This window comes from Scyliorhinus torazame, chromosome 10, assembly GCF_047496885.1.
Source record: "Scyliorhinus torazame isolate Kashiwa2021f chromosome 10, sScyTor2.1, whole genome shotgun sequence".
Classification (NCBI taxonomy): domain Eukaryota; kingdom Metazoa; phylum Chordata; class Chondrichthyes; order Carcharhiniformes; family Scyliorhinidae; genus Scyliorhinus; species Scyliorhinus torazame.
In genome coordinates, this window is record NC_092716.1 from 85,131,625 (window position 1) to 85,159,590 (window position 27,966).

At 50.6% G+C, this 27,966-nt stretch overlaps 1 protein-coding gene across 1 annotated transcript in view; it reads left to right on the forward strand.

The window, feature by feature from the left end:
- Window positions 1–27,966, forward strand: part of nrn1la (neuritin 1-like a) — an 80,378-nt gene that overhangs the window by 15,788 nt on the left and 36,624 nt on the right. The window contains exon 2 of the mRNA XM_072518360.1: window positions 7,710–7,860. Coding sequence (XP_072374461.1) covers window positions 7,710–7,860 — 151 coding nt within the window. The remainder of the gene's footprint in view (window positions 1–7,709; window positions 7,861–27,966) is intronic.

Consider the following 27,966-nt stretch of genomic DNA (forward strand, 5'->3'; position numbering starts at 1 on the left):
GGCTGGAGCATATTTAGATACATGCAGGTTCGAGACTTTGCCAGAAAGGAGAAACAGAGCTTCCCGGTACAGCCGGCTTCCACATTGTTGGAGGAGGTGCTGACGACAGGGGGACTGGAGAAGGGGTATCGGCGATTTATGGGGCTATTTTGGAGGAGGAGAAGGCGCCGCTAGAAGGGATCAAGGCAAAGTGGGAGGAAGAGTTGGGAGATGGTATGGAGGAGGGGTTCTGGTGTGAGGTGCTCCGGAGGGTGAACGTCTCCACCTCGTGTGTGAGGTTGGGGCTGATACAGCTGAAGGTGGTGTATAGAGCGCACCTTACAAGGGTGAAGATGAGCCGGCTCTTTGAGGGGGTAGAAGATGTGTATGAACGTTGCGGGGGTGGGCCCGCAAACCACGTTCATATGTTTTGGTCCTGTCCAAAGCTGGAGAATTACTGGAAGGAGGTGTTAGGGTGATCTCTAAAGTGGTGCACATGAAACTGGACCCGGGCCCTTGGGAGGCCATATTCGGGGTGTCGGACCAGCTGGGGTTGGAAACGGGAGTGGAGTCGGATGTTGTAGCCTTCGCCTCGTTGATCGCCCGAAGGCGGATCCTGTTAGGGTGGAGATCAACCTCCCCACCCTGTGCCCTGGCATGGCGGGGGGACCTGCTGGAATTCTTGACGCTTGAAAAGGTCAAATTTGAACTGAGGGGAAGGATGGAGGGGCTCTACAATTCATGGGCGTTATTCATTATGTACTTTTGAGAATTGGATCACTTTGAACATTAGGGGGGTTGCGGGCTGGGAGGGTTGGGGGGGGTGGAGTTGGGAGGGTTGGGGGGGGGAGTTGGGAGGGTTGGGGGGGGGAGTTGGGAGGGTTGGGGGGGGGGACTGTGTGTATTAATGGTGATTATGGGTGATTCCTGATTCCTTTTTGTCATTTGTTTATGTTAACATGCGGGCTAATGTCTGGGGTTTGGTGGGAGGATGGGATCGTTGTTATTGATATGGGGATTGACATTACATTCGTTACTGATTATTGTTTATTGTTGTGTGTAAATTTGGGAGAAAATGTGAAAAAGGAGAATAAAAAATATATTTTTTAAAAACTATGTCGTCTGCACCACCCTCATCTACACATGATCACCTCCTCAAAAAATTCTATCAAATTTGTTCGCATGACCTCCCTCAAACAAAGCCATGCTGACTATCCCTGGTCAAATCTTGCCTCTCCAAGTGGGAGGTCATGTTGGTGCTGTATAAAATGATTGTTTTTTAAAAAATATATATATTTTATTCAAGATTTTTGGCCAAACATAACAGTATGTAGTGTTTCTTTTACACAACAATAAAGCAATATAAATAACAGTGGCCAGTTTTAAACAAATAGATAAATAATATATAAACAAAAACAAAAACAAAACTGAATGGCAACTGCCTTGTCCAAAATATATACTCTCCAAAAATACAATCCAGCAATCCAATATACAATTACCTATAACAACTACCTATACATATTATACATATACAATAACATCTCTGAGAGTCCGTTCGATTCCTCCCCCCCCCCCCCCTCCCCCCTGGGTTGCTGCTGTTGTCTACTTCTTTTCCATTCCCTCTATCTTTCTGTGAGGTAATCGACGAACGGTTGCCACCGCCTGGTGAACCCCTGAGCCGAACCCCTTAACACGAACTTAATCCATTCTAACTTTATAAACCCTGCCATGTCGTTTATCCAGGTCTCCACACCCGGGGGTTTGGTTTGCTTCCACATTAACAATATCCTGCGCCGGGCTACTAGGGACGCAAAGGCCAACACGTCAGCCTCTCTCGCCTCCTGCACTCCCGGCTCTTCTGCAACCCCAAATATAGCCAACCCCCAGCTTGGTTCGACCCGAACCCCCACCACCTTCGAAAGCACCTTTGCCACCCCCACCCAGAACCCCTGTAGTGCCGGACATGACCAGAACATGTGGGTGTGATTCGATGGGCCTCTCGAGCATCTCGCACACCTATCCTCTACCCCAAAAAATTTACTGAGCCGTGCTCCAGTCATATGCGCCCTGTGTAACACCTTAAATTGTATCAGGCTTAACATGGCACACGAGGACGATGAGTTTACCCTACGTAGGGCATCAGCCCACATCCCCTCCTCAATCTCCTCCCCCAGCTCCCCTTCCCACTTCCCTTTCAGCTCATCCACCAAGATCTCCCCCTCGTCCCTCATTTCCCTGTATATGTCCGACACCCTACCATCCCCCACCCATGTCCCTGAGATCACTCTATCCTGCACCTCCTGCGTCGGGAGCTGCGGGAATTCCCTCACCTGTTGCCTCGCGAAAGCCCTCAATTGCATGTACCAAAATGCATTCCCTTGGGGCAACCCATATTTTTCCGTCAGCGCTCCCAGACTCGCAAACGTCCCATCTACAAACAGATCTCTCAGTTGTACTACCCCAGCTCTTTGCCATGCTCCAAATCCCCCATCCATTCTCCCCGGGACGAACCTATGATTGTTTCTTATCGGGGACCGCACCGAAGCTCCCGTCCTTCCCCTATGCCGTCTCCACTGCCCCCAAATTTTCAATGTAGCCACCACCACCGGGCTTGTGGTGTATTTCTTTGGTGAGAACGGCAACGGTGCCGTCACCATTGCTTGTAGGCTAGTCCCCCTGCAGGACACCCTCTCCAATCTCTTCCACGCCGCTCCCTCCCCTTCTCCCATCCACTTACACACCATTGAAACATTGGCGGCCCAGTAGTACTCACTTAGGCTCGGTAGTGCCAGCCCCCCCCTGTCCCTACTATGCTGCAAGAATCCCCTCCTCACTCTCGGGGTCTTCCCAGCCCACACAAAACTCATAATACTCTTCTCGATTCTTTTGAAAAAAGCCTTCGTGATCACCACCGGGAGGCACTGAAACACAAAAAGGAATCTCGGGAGGACCACCATTTTAACCGCCTGCATCCTACCTGCCAATGACAGGGACACCGTGTCCCATCTCTTAAAGTCCTCCTCCATCTGTTCCACCAACCGCGTTAAATTAAGCCTGTGTAATGTACCCCAATTCTTGGCTATCTGGATCCCCAAGTACCGGAAGTCCCTTGTTACCTTCCTCAACGGTAAATCCTCTATCTCTCTGCTCTGCTCCCCTGGATGCACCACAAACACCTCACTTTTCCCCATGTTCAGTTTGTACCCTGAAAAATCCCCAAACTCCCCAAGTATCCGCATTATCTCTGGCATCCCCTCCGCCAGGTCCGCCACATATAGCAACAAATCATCCACATACAGAGATACCCGGTGTTCTTCTCCCCCCCCTGAGTACTCCCCTCCACTTCCTGGAACCCCTCAATGCTATGGCCAGGGGTTCAATCGCCAGTGCAAACAATAATGGGGACAGAGGATATCCCTGCCTCGTCCCTCTATGGAGCCGAAAATAGTCAGACCCCCGTCCATTTGTGACCACGCTCGCCATCGGGGCCCTATACAGCAACTGTACCCACCTGATATACCCATCCCCAAAACCAAATCTCCTCAGCACCTCCCACAAATAATCCCACTCCACTCTATCAAATGCTTTCTCGGCATCCATCGCCACCACTATCTCCGCTTCCCCCTCTGGTGGGGGCATCATCATTACCCCTAGCAGCCTCCGTATATTTGTATTCAGCTGTCTCCCCTTCACAAACCCAGTTTGGTCCTCATGAACCACCCCCGGGACACAATCCTCTATCCTCATTGCCATTACCTTGGCCAGAATCTTAGCATCCACACTCAGGAGGGAAATTGGCCTGTAGGACCCGCATTGCAGCGGGTCTTTTTCCTTCTTTAGGAGGAGCGATATCGTTGCCTCTGACATAGTCGGGGGCAGCTGCCCCCTTTCCCTCGCCTCATTAAAGGTTCTCATCAGTAGCGGGGCCAGCAAGTCCATATATTTCCTATAGAATTCAACTGGGAATCCGTCTGGTCCCGGGGCCTTCCCCGCCTGCATACTCCCAATCCCTTTCACCACTTCCTCCGTCTCAATCTGTGCTCCCAGTCCAACCCTCTCCTGCTCGTCCACCTTGGGAAATTCCAGCTGATCCAGAAAGCACATCATTCTCTCCTTCCCATCCGGGGGCTGAGCTTCATATAATCTTTCGTAAAATGCCTTGAACACTCCATTCACTCTCTCCGCTCCCCGCTCCATCTCTCCCTCCTCATCTCTCACCCCCCCTATCTCCCTCGCTGCTCCCCTTTTCCTCAGTTGGTGGGCCAGCAACCGGCTCGCCTTCTCCCCGTATTCGTACTGTACACCCTGTGCCTTCCTCCATTGTGCCTCTGCCTTACCCGTAGTCAACAAGTCAAATTCTACATGTAGCCTTTGCCTTTCCCTGTACAGTCCCTCCTCCGGTGCCTCCGCATATTGTCTGTCCACCCTCAGAAGTTCTTTCAACAACCGCTCCCTTTCCCTACCCTCCTGCTTTCCTTTATGTGCCCTAATAGATATCAGCTCCCCTCTAACCACTGCCTTCAGCGCCTCCCAGACCACTCCCACCTGAACCTCCCCATTATCATTGAGTTCCAAGTACCTTTCAATACACCCCCTCACCCTTAAACACACCCCCTCATCTGCCAATAATCCCATGTCTATTCTCCAGGGTGGACGCTGTTCTTTTTCCTCCCCTATCTCCAGGTCCACCCAATGTGGAGCGTGATCCGAAATAGCTATAGCCGTGTACTCCGTCCCTGTCACCTTCGGGATCAGTGCCCTTCCCAGCTCCCCCTTCTCCCCAGCAGCAGCAACCCAGTTAACACCCACCCCCCCCCCCCCGCTAGATCCCAGACTAGCGTAATTGCACCCCCCATGTTGCTCCCAGAAGTCAGCAAACTCTGGCTGACCTCAGCTCACACTGTGCAAGGCCCCCTCCTTCCTGCTTCCCTGTTCCCGCCGTGATTACCATAGCGCGAGAACAAAGCCCGCGCTTCCCTTTTGGCCCCGCCCCCAATGGCCAGCGCCCTCCGCTCCTCATCCTCCCTCCCCCACGACATGGGGAAGAGAGAAAAGTTACAGGGTCGCAGGATTAACAACTTGGGAAGTCATCTCTTCCCTCTTTTCCCCCCCTTCATCCCACATATTCACCCCCCACTTTGTCCCAAACGTTCTTTTTATGGCCCGCTCACTCCAGTTTCTCCTCGACAATAAATGTCCACGCCTCATCTGCCGTTTCGAAGTAGTGGTGTTTCCCTTGATGTGTGACCCACAGTCTTGCCGGTTGCAGCATTCCAAATTTAATCTTCCGTTTGTGCAGCACCGCCTTGGCCCGATTAAAGCTTGCCCTCCTTCTCGCCACCTCTGCACTCCAATCTTGATATACGCAGATCACCGCGTTCTCCCACTTATTGCTCTGAGTTTTCTTTGCCCATCTGAGGACCATCTCTCTGTCCTTAAATTGGAGAAATCTCACCACTATGGCTCGAGGAATTTCTCCAGCCCTCGGTCTTCGCGCCATAACTCGATAGGCTCCCTCCACCTCCAGCGGACCCGTCGGGGCCTCCGATCCCATTAACGAGTGCAGCATCGTGCTCACATATGCCCCAACGTCCGCCCCTTCTACACCTTCGGGAAGACCAAGAATCCTTAAATTCTTCCTCCTCGCATTATTCTCCAGCACCTCCAGCCTTTCCACACACCTTTTGTGTTGTGCCTCGTGCATCTCTGTCTTCACCACCAGGCCCTGTATGTCGTCCTCATTCTCAGCAGCCTTTGCCTTCACGACCCGAAGCTCCTGTTCCTGGGTCTTTTGCTCCTCCTTTAGCCCCTCAATCGCTTGTAATATCGGGGCCAACAGCTCCTTCTTCATCTCCTTTTTAAGTTCTTCCACGCAACGCCGCAGGAACTCTTGTTGGTCAGGGCCCCATATTAAACTGCCTCCTTCCGACGCCATCTTGCTTTGTGCCTGCCTTCCTGGCCGCTGCTCTAGAGGATCCACTGCAATCCGGCCACCTTCCTCTCTTTTTTCCATTTCCATCCGTGTCCAGGGGGGATTCCCTTCTGGATTACAGCACAGTGTTTTTTGCCGTTAAAATTGCCGTTGGGGCTCCTATCAAGAGCCTAAAAGTCCGTTCCACCGGGAGCTGCCGAAACATGCGACCTAGCTGGTCATCGCCGCACCTGGAAGTCCATAAAATGATTGTTAGGCCACAGCTGGAGTACTGTGTGCAGTTCTGGTCACCAAACAACAGGATTGCACTGGAAATGGTGCAGAGGAGATTCACCAGCCTGGGCTGGAGCATTTCAGCTATGAAGAGAGGCTGGTTAGGCTGGGGTTGTTTTCTTTAGAGCAGAAAAGGCTGAGGGGGTACCTGATGAGGTGTACAAAATTATGAGGAACATAGACAGGGTCGATAGGAAGAAACCTTTCCCCTTAGTAGAGGGGTCAATAACCAGGGGTATAGATTTAAGGTAAAGGGCAGGAGACTTTGAGGGGACTTGAGGAAAAGCATTTTCACCCAGAGGGTGGTGAGAATCTGGAACTCACTGCCTGAAAGGGCGGTAGAGGTGGGAACCCTCACAACATTTAAGAAGCAATTAGATGAGCACTTGAAACGCCATAGCGTACAATGTTATGGACCAAATGCTGGAAAATGGGATGAGAATAGATAGTTGCTTGAAAGCTGGTGCAGACATGATGGATCATAGAATCCCTACAGTGCAGAAAGAGGCCATTCGGCCCATTGAGTCTGCATCAAAAGGGTACTTTTCCCATGTCCATTCCACCCTATCCCCATAACCTAACCTGCACATTCCTGGACACTAAGGGGCAATTTATCACAGCCAATCCACCTAACCTGCACATCTTTGGACTGTGAGATGAAACCGGAGCACCCAGAGGAAACCCACGTGGACAGGGGGAGAATATACAAACTCCACACAGACAATGACCCAAGGTTGGAATTGAATCCAGGTCCCTTGCGCTGTGAGGCAGCAATGCTAACCACCATGCCGCCTCATCAAACGGTCAAAGGATGTCTTTCTGTGCTGTAAAACTCTAAAATGCTATGACGCTCTTCCATTGCTTTACCCCAGCATATCATGCCCTGTGTTTCTGTAATGAAGATCCTGTTTCACAGGGAGAGATCAATAGCCTGATTGACCAGTTTGATGCAGTGTGGGGTCACCATTCCATTCCATTCTCATTGAGTGGGGGTTTCCTCTTGGATGTCCACCCAGTGTTTGAAGGCTGGAACTTTGTCCTATTTGACAGGATTACAATGGCGGGGTTGGGGCAGGGGAGGGTTTGAGGGAGGAATGGTGGGTGAGAATGGAGGAAACCACTCCAGTATTAACAGATGTGAGTATTCTGTTGGATGTGAACCCAGTCTGTAAACTCCAGAACTACTGTCTCCACTTGTTGGGACTGTACAGAGGGGTCATGAAGACATAACCTTAGATCTGGGAATGCTATTGGTGAGTCAAAGATTATTTCAGTCTGATGTATATAGCACAGAATATTCTGCAGGATGTTTTGTTTCTGGGTTAGTATTGATGACTGAAAACATAACCAACAGAGTGAAGAAAAGAACATAGGAAAGTATAGGACTGGAAAAGACTTCTCTGGCCTCTCCCTGCAATTCATATCTCTCAATCAAACAAGTCCTGTGTGTACTCAAGGTACTGTTTTTATTGAAGGCACATTTAAACGCTGGTGTATGTGTAATGATCTTCACTTTAATTTCCAGTTCTTTTCTTCAATGAAGCTGGTGCGACTGGCATGAAATGTAGTCACATATACAAAGGATTTGCTGAATGTCTGCTGAAGTTGGGAGACAGTCTGGCCAAAAATATTGAAGGTGAAACCGAAGAAGTGAAGGAACTGGACACAGTGTGCCGGTGAGCTTACGGTTATTTACTACAAGGACACACATGCTCCTAGGCCACCGAAACGCTGCCCGTTTGTACTGATGCTTTTGAGGTTAGGGATAGATTACTTTCTATAGGGGGTGAGGGAAAAGTGGGAATGAACCATCTTGGGCTGCTCCTTGGCTGACCAGCAACAACGGCAACTTATTTACATGGGGTGTCAAATGTCAAAAAATACTTGATACAGTTCCAAGAAAAGAAACACTGGTAGCACCTTTCATTACCACAGGACATTCCAAGCACTTTACAACCAATGAAGTACTTTTAAAGTGGAGTCCCTGTTGTAACTTAGCAAACACGCAACCAATTTGCGCACAGAAAGCTCCCACCAACAGCAACGTGATAATAACCAGATGATCTGTTTTTTTGATAGCGATTGTGGGCTAAAAATTGGCCAGAGAGCTGCTATGCTCTTCTTCGCAATAATGCCATGGGGCGGCATGGTAGCACAGTGGTTAATAATATTGCTTCACAGCTCTAGGGTCCCAGGTTCGATTCCCGGCTTGGGTCACTGTCTGCGGAGTCTGCACGTTCACCCTGTGGTTTCCTCCGGGTGCTGTGGTTTCCTCCCTCAGTCCAAAGGTGTGCAGATTAGCTGGATTGGCCATGCTAAATCGCCCCTTAGTGTACAAAGTGTTTAGGTGGGGTTACTGGGTTTCGGGGATGGGGTGGAGGTGTGGGCTTAAGTGGGGCGCTCTTACCAAGGGCCGGTGCAGACTCGATGGGCCGAATGGCCTCCTTCTGCACTGTAAATTCCATGATTCTATGATCTTTTACATCCATCTAAGAGGGGAGACAGGGCCTTGCTTTAACGTCCAATAGTGCTGCATTCCCTCAGCACTGCATACAGCTTCAGCCTAGATTTTCGATCTTAAGTCTCAGGAGTGGGACCATGAATTCAACACCTTCTGACTCAGAGGCAAGAATGTTACCAACTAAATCACAGCTGACACAGGAGGGGTAATATGAAGGTGAGATCAAGAGGTGATGGGGTGGGTGTAAACTGGCATTTGGATCATCTACCTGGTTTAGAAAGTGTGTGATTTCACATTTTCATTGAAATCAGCGGAAATTACAATGGATAGTCGTTCAGCAACATCCACTTTACATCAGGGCAGCAAATAAAACACTTAGCTACAGGGATGCAGGAAGTTTTCAAGGAAAATAACAAAGGTGGTTTAGGAAGAAAGGCCCATTGAACAGGGGTATAGTAGGGGTATCGTGGCAGTGATTCCCTGCTAAGGATAGGCTTCAGTTGATAATACAATAAACATTGTGTTATCCAGCATTCCACCAACTGGAGTTCTCTACTAACCGAAATTCATGATATTCTCCTAATACTCTCCTAACACTTTACCAAGCAGAAGCAATTACAAAGTTATCTGGAACCTATACCTGTAAACTGTATTGTTTTAGACCTTAATTTATGTTTTAATGTTCTGTTGATGATTAGAAGTAAAAAGACTGTTCTTCACTTCCTGATCTCTTGGGCGGGATTCTCCATTCCCTCAACCAGCCAATGGGATTTCCCATTGTTGGCCACCGCACGGCGTCGGAAACGCACGGCATGGGTGTGCTGCTGGCAGGGCAGAGAATTCCACTGATGGAGAATCCCGCAGCTTGGATTTTAATTCCTGTTACAAGTATTACGCAGTATTCCATTGGTAAATAGAATTCTCCATTATCCAACAATGTTGATGAACCGGCTCCACTCATTCCCTGTGCATGCCGGATAATAAAGATATTATTGTGTCACCAGTGTGCGGCACGGTAGCATAGTGGTTAGCACTGTTGCTTCACAGCTCCAGGGTCGCAGGTTCGATTCCCGGCTTGGGTCACCGTCTGTGCGGAGTCTGCATGTTTTCCCTGTGTCTGCGTGGGTTTCCTCCGGGTGCTCCGGTTTCCTCCCACAAGTCCTGACAGACGTGCTGTTAGGTGAATTGGACATTCTGAATTCTCCCTCAGTGTACCTGAACAGGCATCGGAGTATGGCGACCAGGGGCTTTTCACAGTAACTTCATTGCAGTGTTAATGTAAGCCTACTTGAGACACTAATAAAGATTATTATTTTTATTATAGGCGTTTAGAACTGCGTTGTGCATCTCACACATCATGGTAATGGAAAAATATGTTCTGCAAAAAAGAGTTTTGGTTTGGGGAACACTGATTTTATTGAAATAAGGCAGGATCTGGCCAAAATAGATTGGGAAGAGCTACTTCTGGGTAAATCTACAACAGAACAGTGGGGGGCATTAAACATGGAATTGGCGAGAGTACAGGCCCAAAATGTTTCCTTTAGGGTGAAATGTAGGAGCAACAAGTCCAGAGAACTCTGCATGTCTAGGAATATTCAGGACTGGATAGGAAGGAAAAGTGATACATTTAACAGATACAAAGTGAGTAAATCTGAGGCCCTCGTGGAGTATAGAAAGTTTTTTAAAAATTCACTTACGAGATGTAGGCGTTGCTGGTTCGGCCAGCATTTATTGCTCATCCCTAGTTACCCTTCAGAAGGTGGTGGTGAGCTGCCTTCTTGAACCGCTACAGTCCCTGAGGTGTAGGTACATCCACAGTGCTGTTAGGGAGAGAGTTCCAGGATTATGACACAGCGACAGTGAAGGAACGGAGGTATATTTCCTAGTTAGGGTTGGGAGTGACTTGGAGTAAAGCTTCCAGGTGGTTCGGTTCCCAGGTATCTGGTGCTCTTGTCCTTCTAGATGGTAGTGGTAGTGGGTTTGGAAAGTGCTGTCTAAGGAACCATGCTGAGTTCCTGCAGTGCATCTTGTAGATGGTACACACGGCTGCCACTCTTCATCGGTGGTGGATTGAATGTTGTTGAAAGGGTAGCAATCAAGCGGGTTGCTTTTTCCTGAATGGTGTCGAGCTTCTAGAGTGTTGTTGGAGCTGCATTCATCCAGGCAAGAGGAGAGTATTCCATTACACTCCTGACTTGTGCCTTGTAGATGGTAGACAGGCTTTGGGGGTTAGGAGATGAGTTACTCGCAATAGATTCCTAGCCTTTGACCTGCTCTGGTGGCCATAGTATTAATGTGGCTAGTCCAGTTCAGTTTCTGATCAGTGATAACCCTCCCAGGATGTTGAATGTGGGGAATTCAGCGATGGTAATGCCATTGAATATTAAAGGGCACTGGTCAAAGTGCAGGGGGGAACTCAAAAAAACAATTAGGAGAGCAAAGAAAAAGCACTGAAAAAGCACTGGCGAATAAGATTTTGGAATTTTCCCTAATCTATAAGTATATCAAGGGGAAGAGGATAACCAGGGCAAGAGTAATACCCATTAGGGACCAAGGGGGTAATCTATGCATTGAGTTGGATGACATTGGTAGGGTGTTAAACAAATACTTCACATCTGTCTTTGGAGAAGGAGGATGTGGGTGCAGAATTCAGACAGATGGACAGTTTTACATAGGGAGTGAGGAGGTACTAGAGATTTTGGCTGGCTTAAAATTGGACAAATCCCGAGATCCAGATGAGTTGTATCCCAGGCTGCTGTGGGAGGCAAGGGAGGAAAGTACATGGTGGCCTTTGACAAGGTCCCACATGGGAGACTGATAAAGAAGGTAAAAGCACATGGGATTCAGGATAAAGTGGCAAGTAGGATCCAAAATTGGCTTAGTGATAGGAGAGTGGTGGTAGAAGGCTGTCTGTGTGTTTGGAGGCCGGTGTCCAGTGGCGTAGAACAGGAATTAATGCCAGGTCCCTTATTGTTTGTAACATATATAAACAATGTACAAGAAAATGTGGGGGGGGGGGGGTTAATAAGTAAATTTGCAGATGACACGAAGATTGGCCGGGTGGTTGGCAGTGAAGAAGAAGGTCTTGGGTTACAGGGTTGATATCAATGGATTGGTCAAATGAGCAGATCAGTGGCAGATGGAATTTAACCCTGAAAAGTGTGAGGAGTAACAACAAGGGAGCATTCAATAGATGGCAGGACACTAGGAAGCTCAGAGGAGTAGAGGGACCTTAGGAGCCTTGTCACAGATTCTTGACGACGTCAGGACAAGTTAATAGGGTAGTTAAGGAGGTATATGGGACACTTGCCTTTATCAGTTGTGGCATAGATTATAAGAGCAGGGAGGTTATATTGGAGTTGTACAGGAATTTGGTTGGCCCACAGCTTGAGTACTGGATGCAGTTTTGGTCACCTCAATATCGAAAGGATGCGATTGCACTGGAGAAGGTGCAGAGGAGATTCATCAGGATGTTGCCTGCGATAGAGAATTTTAGCTATAAAGAAAGGCTGGATAAACTCAGGTTGTTTTCTTTGGAACAGAGATGGCTGAAAGTGGACCTGATTGAGGTGTATAAGATTATGAAGGGCATGGACAGGGTGGATAGGAAGCAGCTGTTCCCCTTAGCTGAAGGGTCAATAATGAGGGGGCACAATCTTAAGGTGAAAGGCAGGCTTAGAGGGGATTTGAAGAAATTATTTTTTACTCAGAGGCAGGTGGGAATCTGGAATGTACTGCCTGGAAGGAAACTTCACAACCTTTAAAAAGTACTTGGATGAGCATTTGAAATGTCATAACACTCAAGGCTATGGGCTAAATGCCAGGGAGACGAATTATTGTAGAGTAGTTTTTTTCGTTGGTGCAGTCTTGATGGGCCGAAGGGCCTCTTAGGTACTGTATGATTATATGGGGCTACATCACTGACAGCATTGTGGAACCTTGTGTTTAAATCACAAAATGCTAGCATGCAAGTTCAGCAGGTAATTGGGAAGACAAATGGAATGTTGATGGTTATTTCAAAGCGAATGGAGTATAAAAATAGGGAAGTTCTGCTAAAACTATACAAGACATGAGTTAGACCACACCTTGAATACTGTGAATAGTTTTGGTCTCCTTATCTCAGGAAGGATATATTGGCATTGGAGGCAGTCCAGAGAAGGTTCACTAGCTGATCCCGGGGATGGGGGGATTCTCTAATGAGGAGAGGTTGAGTAGATTGGGCCTGTACTCATTGGAGTTTAGAGGAATGAAAGATGACCTTGCTGAGACATATAGGATTTTCAGGGGGCTCGACAGAGTAGATGCTGAGAGGATATTTCCTCTTGTAGGAGAGTCTAGGAGCAGAGGACATAATATGAGAGTAAGGGGTCGACAGAGCTGAGTAGGAATTTTTTCCCTCAGAGGGTAGTGGATCTGTGGAATTCTCCATCGAAGAGAGCTGTAGAGACTGGGCCATTAAGGATGTTCAAGGCTGAGATAGACAGGTTTTTAATCAACAAGTGAATCGAGGATTTTGTGGATAAGGCAGGAAAGTGGATTTGAGGATTATATCAGATCAGCTATAATCTCACTGAATGGCGGAGCAGAATCGATGGGCCATGTGGCCTAATTCTGCTCCTACATCTTATGGTCTTATGATATACCATATACTCTGGACCATATCATGTCTCCAGATGTGTGAAACCTGTACAACACTTTTTAAAAATCTGTTCTTGACTTAGTTTTCCTTCCTGCCCAATGGGGCAACATTGGGGATCTCTCTCATGGGTACTCGGAACATAGGAACAGAATGAAACCATTCAGCCCTTTGTGCAGCATGCTGTGCTGTTTTGTTAATCATATAGGCATTTAATCTTTTTACTCCGTGGCGTTTCTCCTTAATACCTTTACTTTTGAAGCAAGTACCTATTTCTCTTTTAATCACATTAAATTGACTCTGTTCTGTTGAATTTCTGCTACATTCTCACAAGTCCAGAAGATTTTCCTTGATTCTTTTTTAACTGATTTAGTTCTGGTTTTGAACTGATTACCTCTTGTTCCAGGTTCTCCTGTTAGGGAGAAGAGAAGATGTTCCTATTTATTCTGTCAGCCCCCTTCAAATAATTCAGCGAGATCACCCTTTAACCTCTCATCACTAAGCAATAAAATTCAAGCAGCTGCATGTTAGTCAACAAACTCTGTGGGCAGAATATTCAACTGGGCCTTGGGACCAACTGGGGACCCTGCACCCAAATGTGGCAGGAGGGAGACCGGCTGAGCAACCTTCCCAAAGGCAGCCTTCCAGTTGGCCATGTCTGTGCTTGCTGTCCAATCGTGGGTGGCCCTCGATGCTGCTGCGTTAATCAGAGGGTGGGAAGCTCCACAGCCTCAGCATCCCCACAGGGAGACGTAGGCATTGCTGAAGCAGGCAGGAGAGTGCTAGGGCTCCTCATCGTGAAGATGCACTTGGATGTGTGAATCTAAATGGAAATTTGAGAGGGGCCAAGATGGTGGGCACTTTAGAGCGAGGGGAAATCCCCTCTGCAGAAGTGTAGAAACATTTGAATTGTGGGTACAGCCTTTCCTGACAGTGCCACCCCCCCCAACCCCAACCCCACGCCTTTGTGGGAATAGAACCTTCATTCCCCAATGAGCCCCCATCCTACCCTGGGGAGGCTGCCTCCATGGAGCTGGCCACAAAATCGGGCAAAGGCGTGAGAAGGCCAGCAGGGGGGGCTGCCACTCTCAGGTGGTAGGTCACCTAAAGTATGGCGGGGGCCCCAATTCCAAATCTGAATGTGTGGAACGTAGGCCATTGAAATTCTGCTTTTTTGTCCTGCTTTTGAGTGGCCTGACCACTGGAGGCCTCTGTGAATATGGTCCAAAGATATTTCAAACTTTCATATTAGTCGGGCCAGGACACACATCGTTGCAGGGAAATGCCCATCCCTAAAATGGTAGTCCCAAGCCAGGCTCTGACTGTCCGTCGACTCTCCAGGTCCCAGCCGTAGAGGTGCCCCCGAGCACTGTTTTGATGCTCGTGGCTTACCAGCAGCAAGTGTATGGGTCTCAAAATGGCTCATGTCCCATACTGGAAACAGCAGATGGGTAGCACACTAATGCAGCTTTACATAAATATTAAGGAAATCTGAAATTTTAATTTGATAACATTCAAATGTAACCTTTTAAGATAATGTTTTTATACTTGACACATTAGCATGATGAAATGCCACTCTAATTGCTTTTGTCCTAATCACGGTAAAGTGGTGAATTCGAGAATTATGTAAAATGACGGAGCACAATGTTAAAGAGAGGGTGTTTCGATGGGGATCATTAAAAATTGAGGAGTCAAATAACCATGTTATATTTGAGAAGACATTAAGACAAAAATGGCAATTGTGAGGGACCACTTTGTTAGAAGATGAGGGGGCTGCCAGGCCATAAATTGAGCATTTAATAAATAATCATTGTTCAGACATTATTTGTTGCTGAATTAAACTTTCTATTTGATTTGAACAAATCCATCATTTTCAGAAGGCAGATAAATCAGCAGACTATTTTTGAAACTGGAATTAAGACAATACTGGAATAATTTCACCAATTCCTAAGTAGTAATATGAATAGAATTGTAGTGATATACGATCAGATCAATTTAAAATAAAAAGAGAAAATGTTGGTAAAACTCAGCAGGTCTGGCAGCATCTGTGGAGAGAGAAAATCAGAGTTTTGAGTTTGTATGACTCTTCTTCAGAGCCCTTAGGTCTTCTACTATGCACATTCCACAGATAATGGTATATGTGGAAGTAACGGGCACATCATCACAGCACTAAAGATGATTGATGTTTCACACTGGAAGGTATTGATGTTTCACACTGGAGGGTATTGATGTTTCACACTGGAAGGTATTGATGTTTCACACTGGAGGGTATTGATGTTTCACACTGGAGGGTATTGATGTTTCACACTGGAGGGTATTGATGTTTCACACTGGAGGACATTGATGTGTCCCACTGGAGACATTGATGTGTCCACTGGAGGACATTGATGAGTCCACTGTAGGACATAGATGTGTCCCACTGGATGACATTGATGTGTCCACTGGAGGACATTGATGTGTCCACTGGAGGACATTGATGTGTCCCACTGGAGACATTGATGTGTCCACTGGAGGACATTGATGTGTCCACTGGAGGACATTGATGTGTCCACTGGAGGACTTTGATGTGTCCACTGGAGGACATAGATGTGTCCCACTGGATGACATTGATGTGTCCCACTGGAGGACATTGATGTGTCCCATTGGAGGACATTGATGTGTCCAGTGGAGGACATTGATGTGTCCCACTGGAGGACATTGATGTGTCCCACTGGAGGACATTGATGTGTCCCACTGGAGGACGTTGATGTGTCCACTGGAGACATTGATGTGTCCCACTGGAGGACATTGATGTGTCCACTGGAGGACATTGATGTGTCCCACTGGAGACATTGATGTGTCCACTGGAGGACACTGATGTGTCCCACTGGAGACATTGATGTATCCACTGGAGGACATTGAGTCCACTGGAGGACATTGATGTGTCCCACTGGAGGACATTGATGTGTCCCACTGGAGGACATTGATGTGTCCCACTGGAGACATTGATGTGTCCCACTGGAGGACATTGATGTTTCACACTGGAGGGTATTGATAGGTCCCACTAGAGGACATTGATGTGTCACACTGAAGGACATTGATGCTTCCCACTGGAGGGTATTGATGTGTCCAACAGGATGATAGCGATGTGTCATACTGGAGGGTATTGAGGTGTCACACTGGAAGATATTGATGCATCACACTAAAGGACATCGTGTCACTGGAGACCAATGTGTCGCAATGGAAGCTAGCGCTGTGTCACACTGGAGGATCGCGCTGTGTCACACTGGAGGATAGTGATCTGTCACACTTTGTTAGTGATCTGTCCCACTGGAAGCGAGTGCTGGGTTACACTGGAGGACATCGCTGTGTCACACTGGAGGATAGCGCTGTGTCACACTGGAGGATATCACTGTCACACTGGAGGATAGCGCTGTGTCACACTGGAGGACAGCGCTGTGTCACACTGGAGGATAGCGCTGTGTCACTGGAGGATAGTGCTGTGTCACACTGGAGGACATCGCTGTGTCACACTGGAGGATAGCGCTGTGTCACACTGGAGGATAGCGCTGTGTCACACTGGAGGATAGCGCTGTCACACTGGAGAATAGCGCTGTGTCACACTGGAGGATAGCACTGTGTCACACTGGAGTATAGCGCTGTGTCACACTGGAGGGTAGCGCTGTGTCACTGGAGGAAAGCACTGTCTCACACTGGAGGTTAGCGCTGTGTCACACTGGAGGATAGCACTGTCACACTGGAGGAAAGCGCTGTGTCACACTGGAGGATAGCGCTGTGTCACTGGAGGATAGCGCTGTGTCACACTGGTGGACAGTGCTGCGTCACACTGGAGGAAAGTGCTGTGTCACACTGGAGGATAGCGCTGTGTCGCACTGGAGGATAGCGCTGTGTCGCACTGGAGGATAGCGCTGTGTCACACTGGAGGATAGCGCTGTGTCACACTGGGGGATAGCACTGTGTCACACTGGAGGATAGCGCTGTCACACTGGAGGATAGTGCTGTGTCACACTGGAGGATAGCGCTGTGTCACAGTGGAGGATAGCACTGTGTCACAGTGGAGGATAGCGCTGTGTCACACTGGAGGATAGCGCTGTGTCACACTGGTGGATTGTGCTGTGTCACACTGGTGGATTGTGCTGTGTCACACTGGAGGAAAGCGCTGTGTCACACTGGAGGATAGCGCTGTGTCACACTGGAGGATAGCGCTGTCACACTGGAGGATAGGGCTGTCACACTGGAGGATAGCGCTGTCACACTGGAGGATAGCGCTGTCACTCTGGAGGAAAGCGCTGTGTCACACTGGAAGAAAGCGCTGTGTCACACTGGAGGATAGCGCTGTGTCACACTGGAGGATAGCGCTGTGTCACACTGGAGGATAGCGCTGTCACACTGGAGGATAGCGCTGTCACTCTGGAGGATATTGATGTGTCACACAGGAGGATATTGATGTGTCACACTGGAGGATAGCGCTGTGTCACACTAGAGGATAGCACTGTGTCACACTGGAGGATATCACTGTCACACTGGAGGATAGCGCTGTGTCACACTGGAGGATAGCGCTGTGTCACACTGGATGACAGCGCTGTGTCACACTGGAGGAAAGTGCTGTGTCACACTGGAGGATAGCGCTGTGTCGCACTGGAGTATAGCGCTGTGTCACACTGGAGGATAACGCTGTGTTGCACTGGGGGATTGCGCTGTCACACTGGAGGATTGCACTGTGTCAGACTGGAGGATAGCGCTGTGTCACACTGGAGGATAGTGCTGTGTCACACTGGAGGAGAGCGCTGTCACACTGGAGGATAGCGCTGTGTCACACTGTAGGATAGCGCTGTGTCACACTGGAGGAGAGCGCTGTCACACTGGAGGATAGCGCTGTGTCACACTGGAGGATAGCGCTGTGTCATACTGGAAGCGAGTGCTGGGTCACACTGGAGGATAGAGCTGTGTCAGACTGGAGGAGAGCGCTGTCACACTGGAGGATAGCGCTGTGTCACACTGGAAGCGAGTGCTGGGTCACACTGGAGGATAGCGCTGGGTCACACTGGAGGAGAGCGCTGTCACACTGGAGGATAGTGCTGTGTCACACTGGAGGATAGTGCTGTGTCACACTGGAGGTTAGTGCTGTGTCACACTGGAGGATAGCGCTGTGTCATACTGGCAGCGAGTGCTGGGTCACACTGGACGATAGCGCTGTGTCACACTCGAGGATAGCGCTGTATCACACTGGAGGATAGCGTTGTGTTACACTGGAAGCTAGCGCTGTGTCACACTGGAGGATAGCGCTGTGTCACACTGGCGGATAGCGCTGCTACACTGGAGGATAGTGCTGTGTCACACTGGCGGATAGCGCTGCCGCACTGGAGGATAGCGCTGTGTTACACTGGAAGCTATCGCTGTGTCACACTGGAGGATAGCGCTGTGTCACACTGAAGGATAACACTGTCACACTGGAGGAAAGCGCTGTGTCACACTGGAGGATAGCGCTGTGTCACACTGAAGGATAACACTGTCACACTGGAGGAAAGCGCTGTGTCACACTGGAGGAAAGGGCTGTGTCACACTGGAGGATAGCGCTGTGTCACTGGAGGATAGCGCTGTGTCACACTGGAGGACAGCGCTGTGTCACACTGGAGGAAAGTGCTGTGTCGCACTGGAGGATAGCGCTGTGTCGCACTGGAGGATAGCGCTGTGTCACACTGGAGGATAGTGCTGTGTCACACTGGAGGATAGCGCTGTGTCACACTGGAGGATAGCGCTGTGTCACAGTGGAGGATAGCGCTGTGTCACACTGGAGGATAGCGCTGTGTCACACTGGAGGACAGCGCTGTGTCACACTGGAGGACAGCGCTGTGTCACACTGGAGGAAAGCGCTGTGTCACACTGGAGGATAGCGCTGTGTCACACTGGAGGATAGCGCTGTGTCATTTTGGAGGATAGCGCTGTCACACTGGAGGATAGCGCTGTCACGCTGGAGGAAAGCGCTGTGTCACACTGGAGGAAAGCGCTGTGTCACACTGGAGGAAAGCGCTGTGTCACACTGGAGGATAGCGCTGTGTCACACTGGAGGATAGCGCTGTCACACTGGAGGATAGCGCTGTCACACTGGAGGATAGCGCTGTCACACTGGAGGATAGCGCTGTCACACTGGACGATAGCGCTGTCACTCTGGAGGATATTGATGTGTCACACAGGAGGATATTGATGTGTCACACTGGAGAATATTGATGTGTCACACTGGAGTATAGCGCTGTGTCACACTGGAGGATAGCGCTGTGTCACACTGGAGGAAAGCGCTGTGTCACACTGGAGGATAGCGCTGTGTCACACTGGAGGATATCATTGTCACACTGGAGGAAAGCACTGTGTCACACTGGAGGATAGCGCTGTATCACACTGGAGGATAGCGCTGTGTCACACTGGAGGAAAGTGCTGTGTCACAATGGAGGATAGCGCTGTGTCACACTGGAGGAGAGCGCTGTGTCACACTGGAGGAGAGCGCTGTGTCACACTGGAGGAAAGTGCTGTGTCACACTGTAGGATAGCGCTGTGTCACACTGGAGGATAGTGCTGTGTCACACTGGAGGAGAGCGCTGTCACACTGGAGGATAGCGCTGTGTCACACTGTAGGATAACGCTGTGTCGCACTGGAGGAGAGCGTTGTCACACTGGAGGATAGCGCTGTGTCACACTGGAGGGTTGCACTGTGTCGCACTGGAGGATAGCGCTGTGTCACACTGGAGGACAGTGCTGTGTCACCCTGGAGGAGAGCGCTGTCACACTGGAGGATAGCGCTGTGTCACACTGGAAGCGAGTGCTGGGTGACACTGGAGGATAGCGCTGTGTCACACTGGAGGAGAGCGCTGTCACACTGGAGGATAGCACTGTGTCACACTCGAGGATAGCGCTGTATCACACTGGAGGATAGCGTTCTGTTACACTGGAAGCTAGCGCTGTGTCACACTGGAGGATAGCGCTGTGTCACACTGGCGGATAGCGCTGCCACACTGGAGGATAGTGCTGTGTCACACTGGCGGATAGCGCTGCCACACTGGAGGATAGCGCTGTGTCACACTGGAAGCTAGCGCTGTGTCACACTGGAGGGTAGTGCTGTGTCACACTGGAGGATAGCGCTGTGTCACACTGGAGGATAGCGCTGTGTCACATTGGAGGGTAGTGCTGTGTCACACTGGAGGCTAGCGCTGTGTCACACTGGAGGGTATTGATGTTTCACACTGGACGATATTGATGTGTCACACTGGAGGATATTGATGTGTCACACTGGAGGATATTGATGTGTCGCACTGGAGGATATTGATGTGTCGCACTGGAGGATATTGATGTGTCACACTGGAGGATATTGATGTGTCACACTGGAGGGTATTGATGTGTCACACTGGAGGATATTGATGTGTCACACTGGAGGATATTGATGTGTCACACTGGAGGGTATTGCTGTGTCACACTGGAGGATATTGATGTGTCACACTGGAGAGTATTGATGTGTCACACTGGAGGGTATTGATGTGTCACACTGGAGGATATTGATGTGTCGCATTGGAGGATCACGCTGTGTCACACTGGAGGATAGCGCTGTGTCCAACTTTGGAAGTGATGTTTCATACTGGAAGTGAGTGCTTGGTCACACTGGGGGATAGCGCTGTGTCACACTGTAGGATAGTGCTGTGTCACACTGGAGGATAGCGCTGTCACACTGGCGGATAGTGCTGTGTCACACTGGCGGATAGACCTGTGTCACACTGGAGGATGGCGCTGTGTCACAGTGGAGGATAGCGCTGTGTCACACTGGAGGATAGCGCTGTGTCACACTGGAGGATCGCGCTGTGTCACACTGGAGGAAAGCGCTGTGTCACACTGGAGGAAAGCGCTGTGTCACACTGGAGGATAGCGCTGTGTCACACTGGAGGATAGCGCTGTCACACTGGAGGATAGCGCTGTCACACTGGAGAATAGCGCTGTTACTCTGGAGGAAATCGCTGTGTCACACTGGAGGAAAGCGCTGTGTCACACTGGAGGATAGCGCTGTGTCACACTGGAGGATAGCGCTGTCACACTGGAGGATAGCGCTGTCACTCTGGAGGATATTGATGTGTCACACAAGAGGATATTGATGTGCCACACTGGAGAATATTGATGTGTCACACTGGAGTAGAGCGCTGTGTCGCACTGGAGGATAGCGCTGTGTCACACTGGAGGATATCACTGTCACACTGGAGGAAAGCGCTGTGTCACACTGGAGGATAGCGCTGTGTCACACTGGAGGACAGTGCTGTGTCACACTGGTGGAAAGTGCTGTGTTCAACTGGAAGATAGCGCTGTGTCACACTGGAGGACAGCGCTGTGTCACACTGGAGGAAAGCGCTGTGTCACACTGGAGGAAAGCGCTGTGTCACACTGGAGGATAGCGCTGTGTCACACTGGAGGATAGCGCTGTGTCACACTGGAGGACAGTGCTGTGTCACACTGGAGGAAAGTGCTGTGTCACACTGGAGGATAGCGCTGTGTCACTCTGTAGGACAGCGGTGTGTCACACTGGAGGACTGCACTGTGTCACACTGGAGGATAGCGCAATGTCACACTGGAGGATAGTGCTGTGTCACACTGGAGGAGAGCGCTGTCACACTGGAGGATAGCGCTGTGTCACACTGGAGGAGAGCGCTGTGTCACACTGGAGGAGAGCGCTGTCACACTGGAGGATAGCGCTGTGTCACACTGGAGGATAGTGCTGTGTCATACTGGAAGCGAGTGCTGGGTCACACTGGAGGATAGCGCTGTGTCACACTGGAGGAGAGCGCTGTCACACTGGAGGATAGCGCTGTGTCACACTGGAAGCGAGAGCTGGGTCACACTGGAGGATAGCGCTGTGTCACACTGGAGGAGAGCGCTGTCACACTGGAGGATAGTGCTGTGTCACACTGGAGGATAGCGCTGTGTCATACTGGCAGCGAGAGCTGGGTCACACTGGAGGATAGCGCTGTGTCACACTCGAGGATAGCGCTGTATCACACTGGAGGATAGCGTTGTGTTACACTGGAAGCTAGCGCTGTGTCACACTGGAGGATAGTGCTGTGTCACAATGGCGGATCGCGCTGCCACACTGGAGGATAGTGCTGTGTCTCACTGGCGGATAGCGCTGCCACACTGGAGGATAGCGCTGTGTTACACTGGAAGCTAGCGCTGTGTCACACTGGAGGAAAGTGCTGTGTCACACTGGAGGAAGGCGCTGTGTCACACTGGAGGATAGCGCTGTGTCACACTGGAGGATAGCGCTGTCACACTGGAGGATAGCGCTGTCACTCTGGAGGATATTGATGTGTCACACAAGAGGATATTGATGTGTCACACTGGACAATATTGATGTGTCACACTGGAGTATAGCGCTGTGTCACACTGGAGGATAGCGCTGTGTCACACTGGAGGAAAGCGCTGTGTCACACTGGAGGATAGTGCTGTGTCACACTGGAGGATATGACTGTCACACTGGAGGAAAGCGCTGTGTCACACTGGAGGATAGCGCTGTGTCACACTGGAGGACAGTGCTGTGTCACACTGGTGGAAAGTGCTGTGTCACACTGGAGGATAGCGCTGTGTCACACTGGAGGATAGCGCTGTGTCACACTGTAGGACAGCGCTGTGTCACACTGGTGGAAAGTGCTGTGTCACACTGGAGGATAGCGCTGTGTCACACTGGAGGATAGCACTGTGTCACACTGGAGGACAGTGCTGTGTCACACTGGAGGAAAGTGCTGTGTCACACTGGAGGATAGCGCTGTGTCACACTGGAGGATAGCGCTGTGTCACACTGTAGGACAGCGCTGTGTCACACTGGAGGATTGCACTGTGTCACACTGGAGGATAGCGCTGTGTCACACTGGAGGATAGCGCTGTGTCACACTGGAGGATAGCGCTGTGTCACACTGGAGGATAGTGCTGTGTCACACTGGAGGAGAGTGCTGTCACACTGGAGGATAGCGCTGTGTCACACTGTAGGATAGCGCTGTGTCACACTGGAGGAGAGTGCTGTCACACTGGAAGATAGCGCTGTGTCACACTGGAGGAGAGCGCTGTGTCATACTGGAAGTGAGTGCTGGGTCACACTGGAGGATAGCGCACAGTCACACTGGAGGAGAGCGCTGTCACACTGGAGGATAGCGCTGTGTCACACTGGAAGCGAGTGCTGGGTTACACTGGAGGATAGCGCTGTGTCACACTGAAGGAGAGCGCTGTCACACTGGAGGATAGTGCTGTGTCACACTGGAGGATAGCGCTGTGTCATACTGGCAGCGAGACCTGGGTCACACTGGAGGATAGCGCTGTGTCACACTCGAGGATAGCGCTGTATCACACTGGAGGATAGCGTTGTGTTACACTGGAAGCTAGCGCTGTTTCACACTGGAGGATAGCGCTGTGTCACAATGGCAGATCGCGCTGCCACACTGGAGGATAGTGCTGTGTCTCACTGGCGGATAGCGCTGCCACACTGGAGGATAGCGCTGTGTTACACTGGAAGCTAGCGCTGTGTCACACTGGAGGATAGCGCTGTGTCACATTGGAGGATAGGGCTGTGTCACACTGGAGGATAGTGCTGTGTCACACTGGAGGCTAGCACTGTGTCACACTGGAGGACAGCGCTGTGTCACACTGGAGGATAGCGCTGTGTCACATTGGAGGATAGGGCTGTGTCACACTGGAGGATAGCGCTGTGTCACACTGGAGGATAGTGCTGTGTCACACTGGAGGAGAGCGCTGTCACACTGGAGGATAGCGCTGTGTCACACTGGAGGGGAGCGCTGTCATACTGGAGGATAGCGCTGTGTCATACTGGCAGCGAGTGCTGGGTCACACTGGAGGATAGCGCTGTGTCACACTCGAGGATAGCGCTGTATCACACTGGAGGATAGTGCTGTGTCACACTGGCGGATAGCGCTGCCACACGGGAGGATAGCACTGTGTTACACTGGAAGCTAGCGCTGTGTCACACTGGAGGGTAGCGCTGTATCACATTGGAGGATAGGGCTGTGTCACACTGGAGGATAGCGCTGTGCCACACTGGAGGATAGCGCTGTATCACATTGGAGGATAGGGCTGTGTCACACTGGAGGATAGCGCTGTGTCACACTGGAGGAAAGCGCTGTGTCACACTAGAGGATAGCACTGTGTCACACTGGAGGATATCACTGTCACACTGGAGGATAACGCTGTGTCACACTGGAGGATAGCGCTGTGTCACACTGGATGACAGCGCTGTGTCACACTGGAGGAAAGTGCTGTGTCACACTGGAGGATAGCGCTGTGTCGCACTCGAGGATAGCGCTGTGTCGCACTGGAGTATAGCGCTGTGTCACACTGGAGGATAGCGCTGTGTTGCACTGGGGGATTGCGCTGTCACACTGGAGGATAGCGCTGTGTCACACTGGAGGATTGCACTGTGTCAGACTGGAGGATAGCGCTGTGTCACACTGGAGGATAGTGCTGTGTCACACTGGAGGAGAGCGCTGTCACACTGGAGGATAGCGCTGTGTCACACTGTAGGATAGCGCTGTGTCACACTGGAGGAGAGCGCTGTCACACTGGAGGATAGCGCTGTGTCACACTGGAGGATAGCGCTGTGTCATACTGGAAGTGAGTGCTGGGTCACACTGGAGGATAGAGCTGTGTCACACTGGAGGAGAGCGCTGTCACACTGGAGGATAGCGCTGTGTCACACTGGAAGCGAGTGCTGGGTCACACTGGAGGATAGCGCTGTGTCACACTGGAGGAGAGCGCTGTCACACTGGAGGATAGTGCTGTGTCACACTCGAGGATAGTGCTGTGTCACACTGGAGGATAGTGCTGTGTCACACTGGAGGATAGCGCTGTGTCATACTGGCAGCGAGTGCTGGGTCACACTGGACGATAGCGCTGTGTCACACTCGAGGATAGCGCTGTATCACACTGGAGGATAGCGTTGTGTTACACTGGAAGCTAGCGCTGTGTCACACTGGAGGATAGCGCTGTGTCACACTGGCGGATAGCGCTGCTACACTGGAGGATAGTGCTGTGTCACACTGGCGGATAGCGCTGCCGCACTGGAGGATAGCGCTGTGTTACACTGGAAGCTAGCGCTGTGTCACACTGGAGGAGAGCGCTGTCACACTGGTGGATAGTGCTGTGTCACACTGGAGGATAGCACTGTGTCACACTCGAGTATAGCGCTGTGTCACACTGGAGGATAGCGCTGTGTCACACTGAAGGATAACACTGTCACACTGGAGGAAAGCGCTGTGTCACACTGGAGGAAAGGGCTGTGTCACACTGGAGGATAGCGCTGTGTCACTGGAGGATAGCGCTGTGTCACACTGGAGGACAGCGCTGTGTCACACTGGAGGAAAGTGCTGTGTCACACTGGAGGATAGCGCTGTGTCGCACTGGAGGATAGCGCTGTGTCACACTGGAGGATAGTGCTGTGTCACACTGGAGGATAGCGCTGTGTCACACTGGAGGATAGCGCTGTGTCACAGTGGAGGATAGCGCTGTGTCACACTGGAGGATAGCGCTGTGTCACACTGGAGGAAAGCGCTGTGTCACACTGGAGGAAAGCGCTGTGTCACACTGGAGGATAGCGCTGTCACACTGGAGGATAGCGCTGTCACGCTGGAGGAAAGCGCTGTGTCACACTGGAGGAAAGCGCTGTGTCACACTGGAGGAAAGCGCTGTGTCACACTGGAGGATAGCGCTGTGTCACACTGGAGGATAGCGCTGTCACACTGGAGGATAGCGCTGTCACACTGGAGGATAGCGCTGTCACACTGGAGGATAGCGCTGTCACACTGGACGATAGCGCTGTCACTCTGGAGGATATTGATGTGTCACACAGGAGGATGTTGATGTGTCACACTGGAGAATATTGATGTGTCACACTGGAGTATAGCGCTGTGTCACACTGGAGGATAGCGCTGTGTCACACTGGAGGAAAGCGCTGTGTCACACTGGAGGATAGCGCTGTGTCACACTGGAGGATATCATTGTCACACTGGAGGAAAGCACTGTGTCACACTGGAGGATAGCGCTGTGTCACACTGGAGGAAAGTGCTGTGTCACAATGGAGGATAGCGCTGTGTCACACTGGAGGAGAGCGCTGTGTCACACTGGAGGAGACCGCTGTGTCACACTGGAGGAAAGTGGTGTGTCACACTGTAGGATAGCGCCGTGTCACACTGGAGGATTGCACTGTGTCACACTGGAGGATAGCGCTTTGTCACACTGGAGGATAGTGCTGTGTCACACTGGAGGAGAGCGCTGTCACACTGGAGGATAGCGCTGTGTCACACTGTAGGATAACGCTGTGTCACACTGGAGGAGAGCGTTGTCACACTGGAGGATAGCACTGTGTCACACTGGAGGGTTGCACTGTGTCGCACTGGAGGATAGCGCTGTGTCACACTGGAGGACAGTGCTGTGTCACCCTGGAGGAGAGCGCTGTCACACTGGAGGATAGCGCTGTGTCACACTGGAAGCGAGTGCTGGGTGACACTGGAGGATAGCGTTGTGTCACACTGGAGGAGAGCGCTGTCACACTGGAGGATAGCACTGTGTCACACTCGAGGATAGCGCTGTATCACACTGGAGGATAGCGTTCTGTTACACTGGAAGCTAGCGCTGTGTCACACTGGAGGATAGCGCTGTGTCACACTGGCGGATAGCGCTGCCACACTGGAGGATAGTGCTGTGTCACACTGGCGGATAGCGCTGCCACACTGGAGGATAGCGCTGTGTCACACTGGAAGCTAGCGCTGTGTCACACTGGAGGGTAGTGCTGTGTCACACTGGAGGATAGCGCTGTGTCACACTGGAGGATAGCGCTGTGTCACATTGGAGGATAGTGCTGTGTCACACTGGAGGCTAGCGCTGTGTCACACTGGAGGGTATTGATGTTTCACACTGGACGATATTGATGTGTCACACTGGAGGATATTGATGTGTCACACTGGAGGATATTGATGTGTCGCACTGGAGGATATTGATGTGTCGCACTGGAGGATATTGATGTGTCACACTGGAGGATATTGATGTGTCACACTGGAGGGTATTGATGTGTCACACTGGAGGATATTGATGTGTCACACTGGAGGATATTGATGTGTCACACTGGAGGGTATTGCTGTGTCACACTGGAGGATATTGATGTGTCACACTGGAGAGTATTGATGTGTCACACTGGAGGGTATTGATGTGTCACACTGGAGGATATTGATGTGTCGCATTGGAGGATCACGCTGTGTCACACTGGAGGATAGCGCTGTGTCACACTGGAGGATAGCGCTGTGTCCAACTTTGGAAGTGATGTTTCATACTGGAAGTGAGTGCTTGGTCACACTGGGGGATAGCGCTGTGTCACACTGTAGGATAGCGCTGTCACACTGGCGGATAGTGCTGTGTCACACTGGAGGATAGCGCTGTGTCACACTGGAGGATGGCGCTGTGTCACAGTGGAGGATAGGGCTGTCTCACACTGGAGGATAGCGCTGTGTCACACTGGAGGATCGCGCTGTGTCACACTGGAGGAAAGCGCTGTGTCACACTGGAGGAAAGCGCTGTGTCACACTGGAGGATAGCGCTGTGTCACACTGGAGGAAAGCGCTGTGTCACACTGGAGGAAAGCGCTGTGTCACACTGGAGGATAGC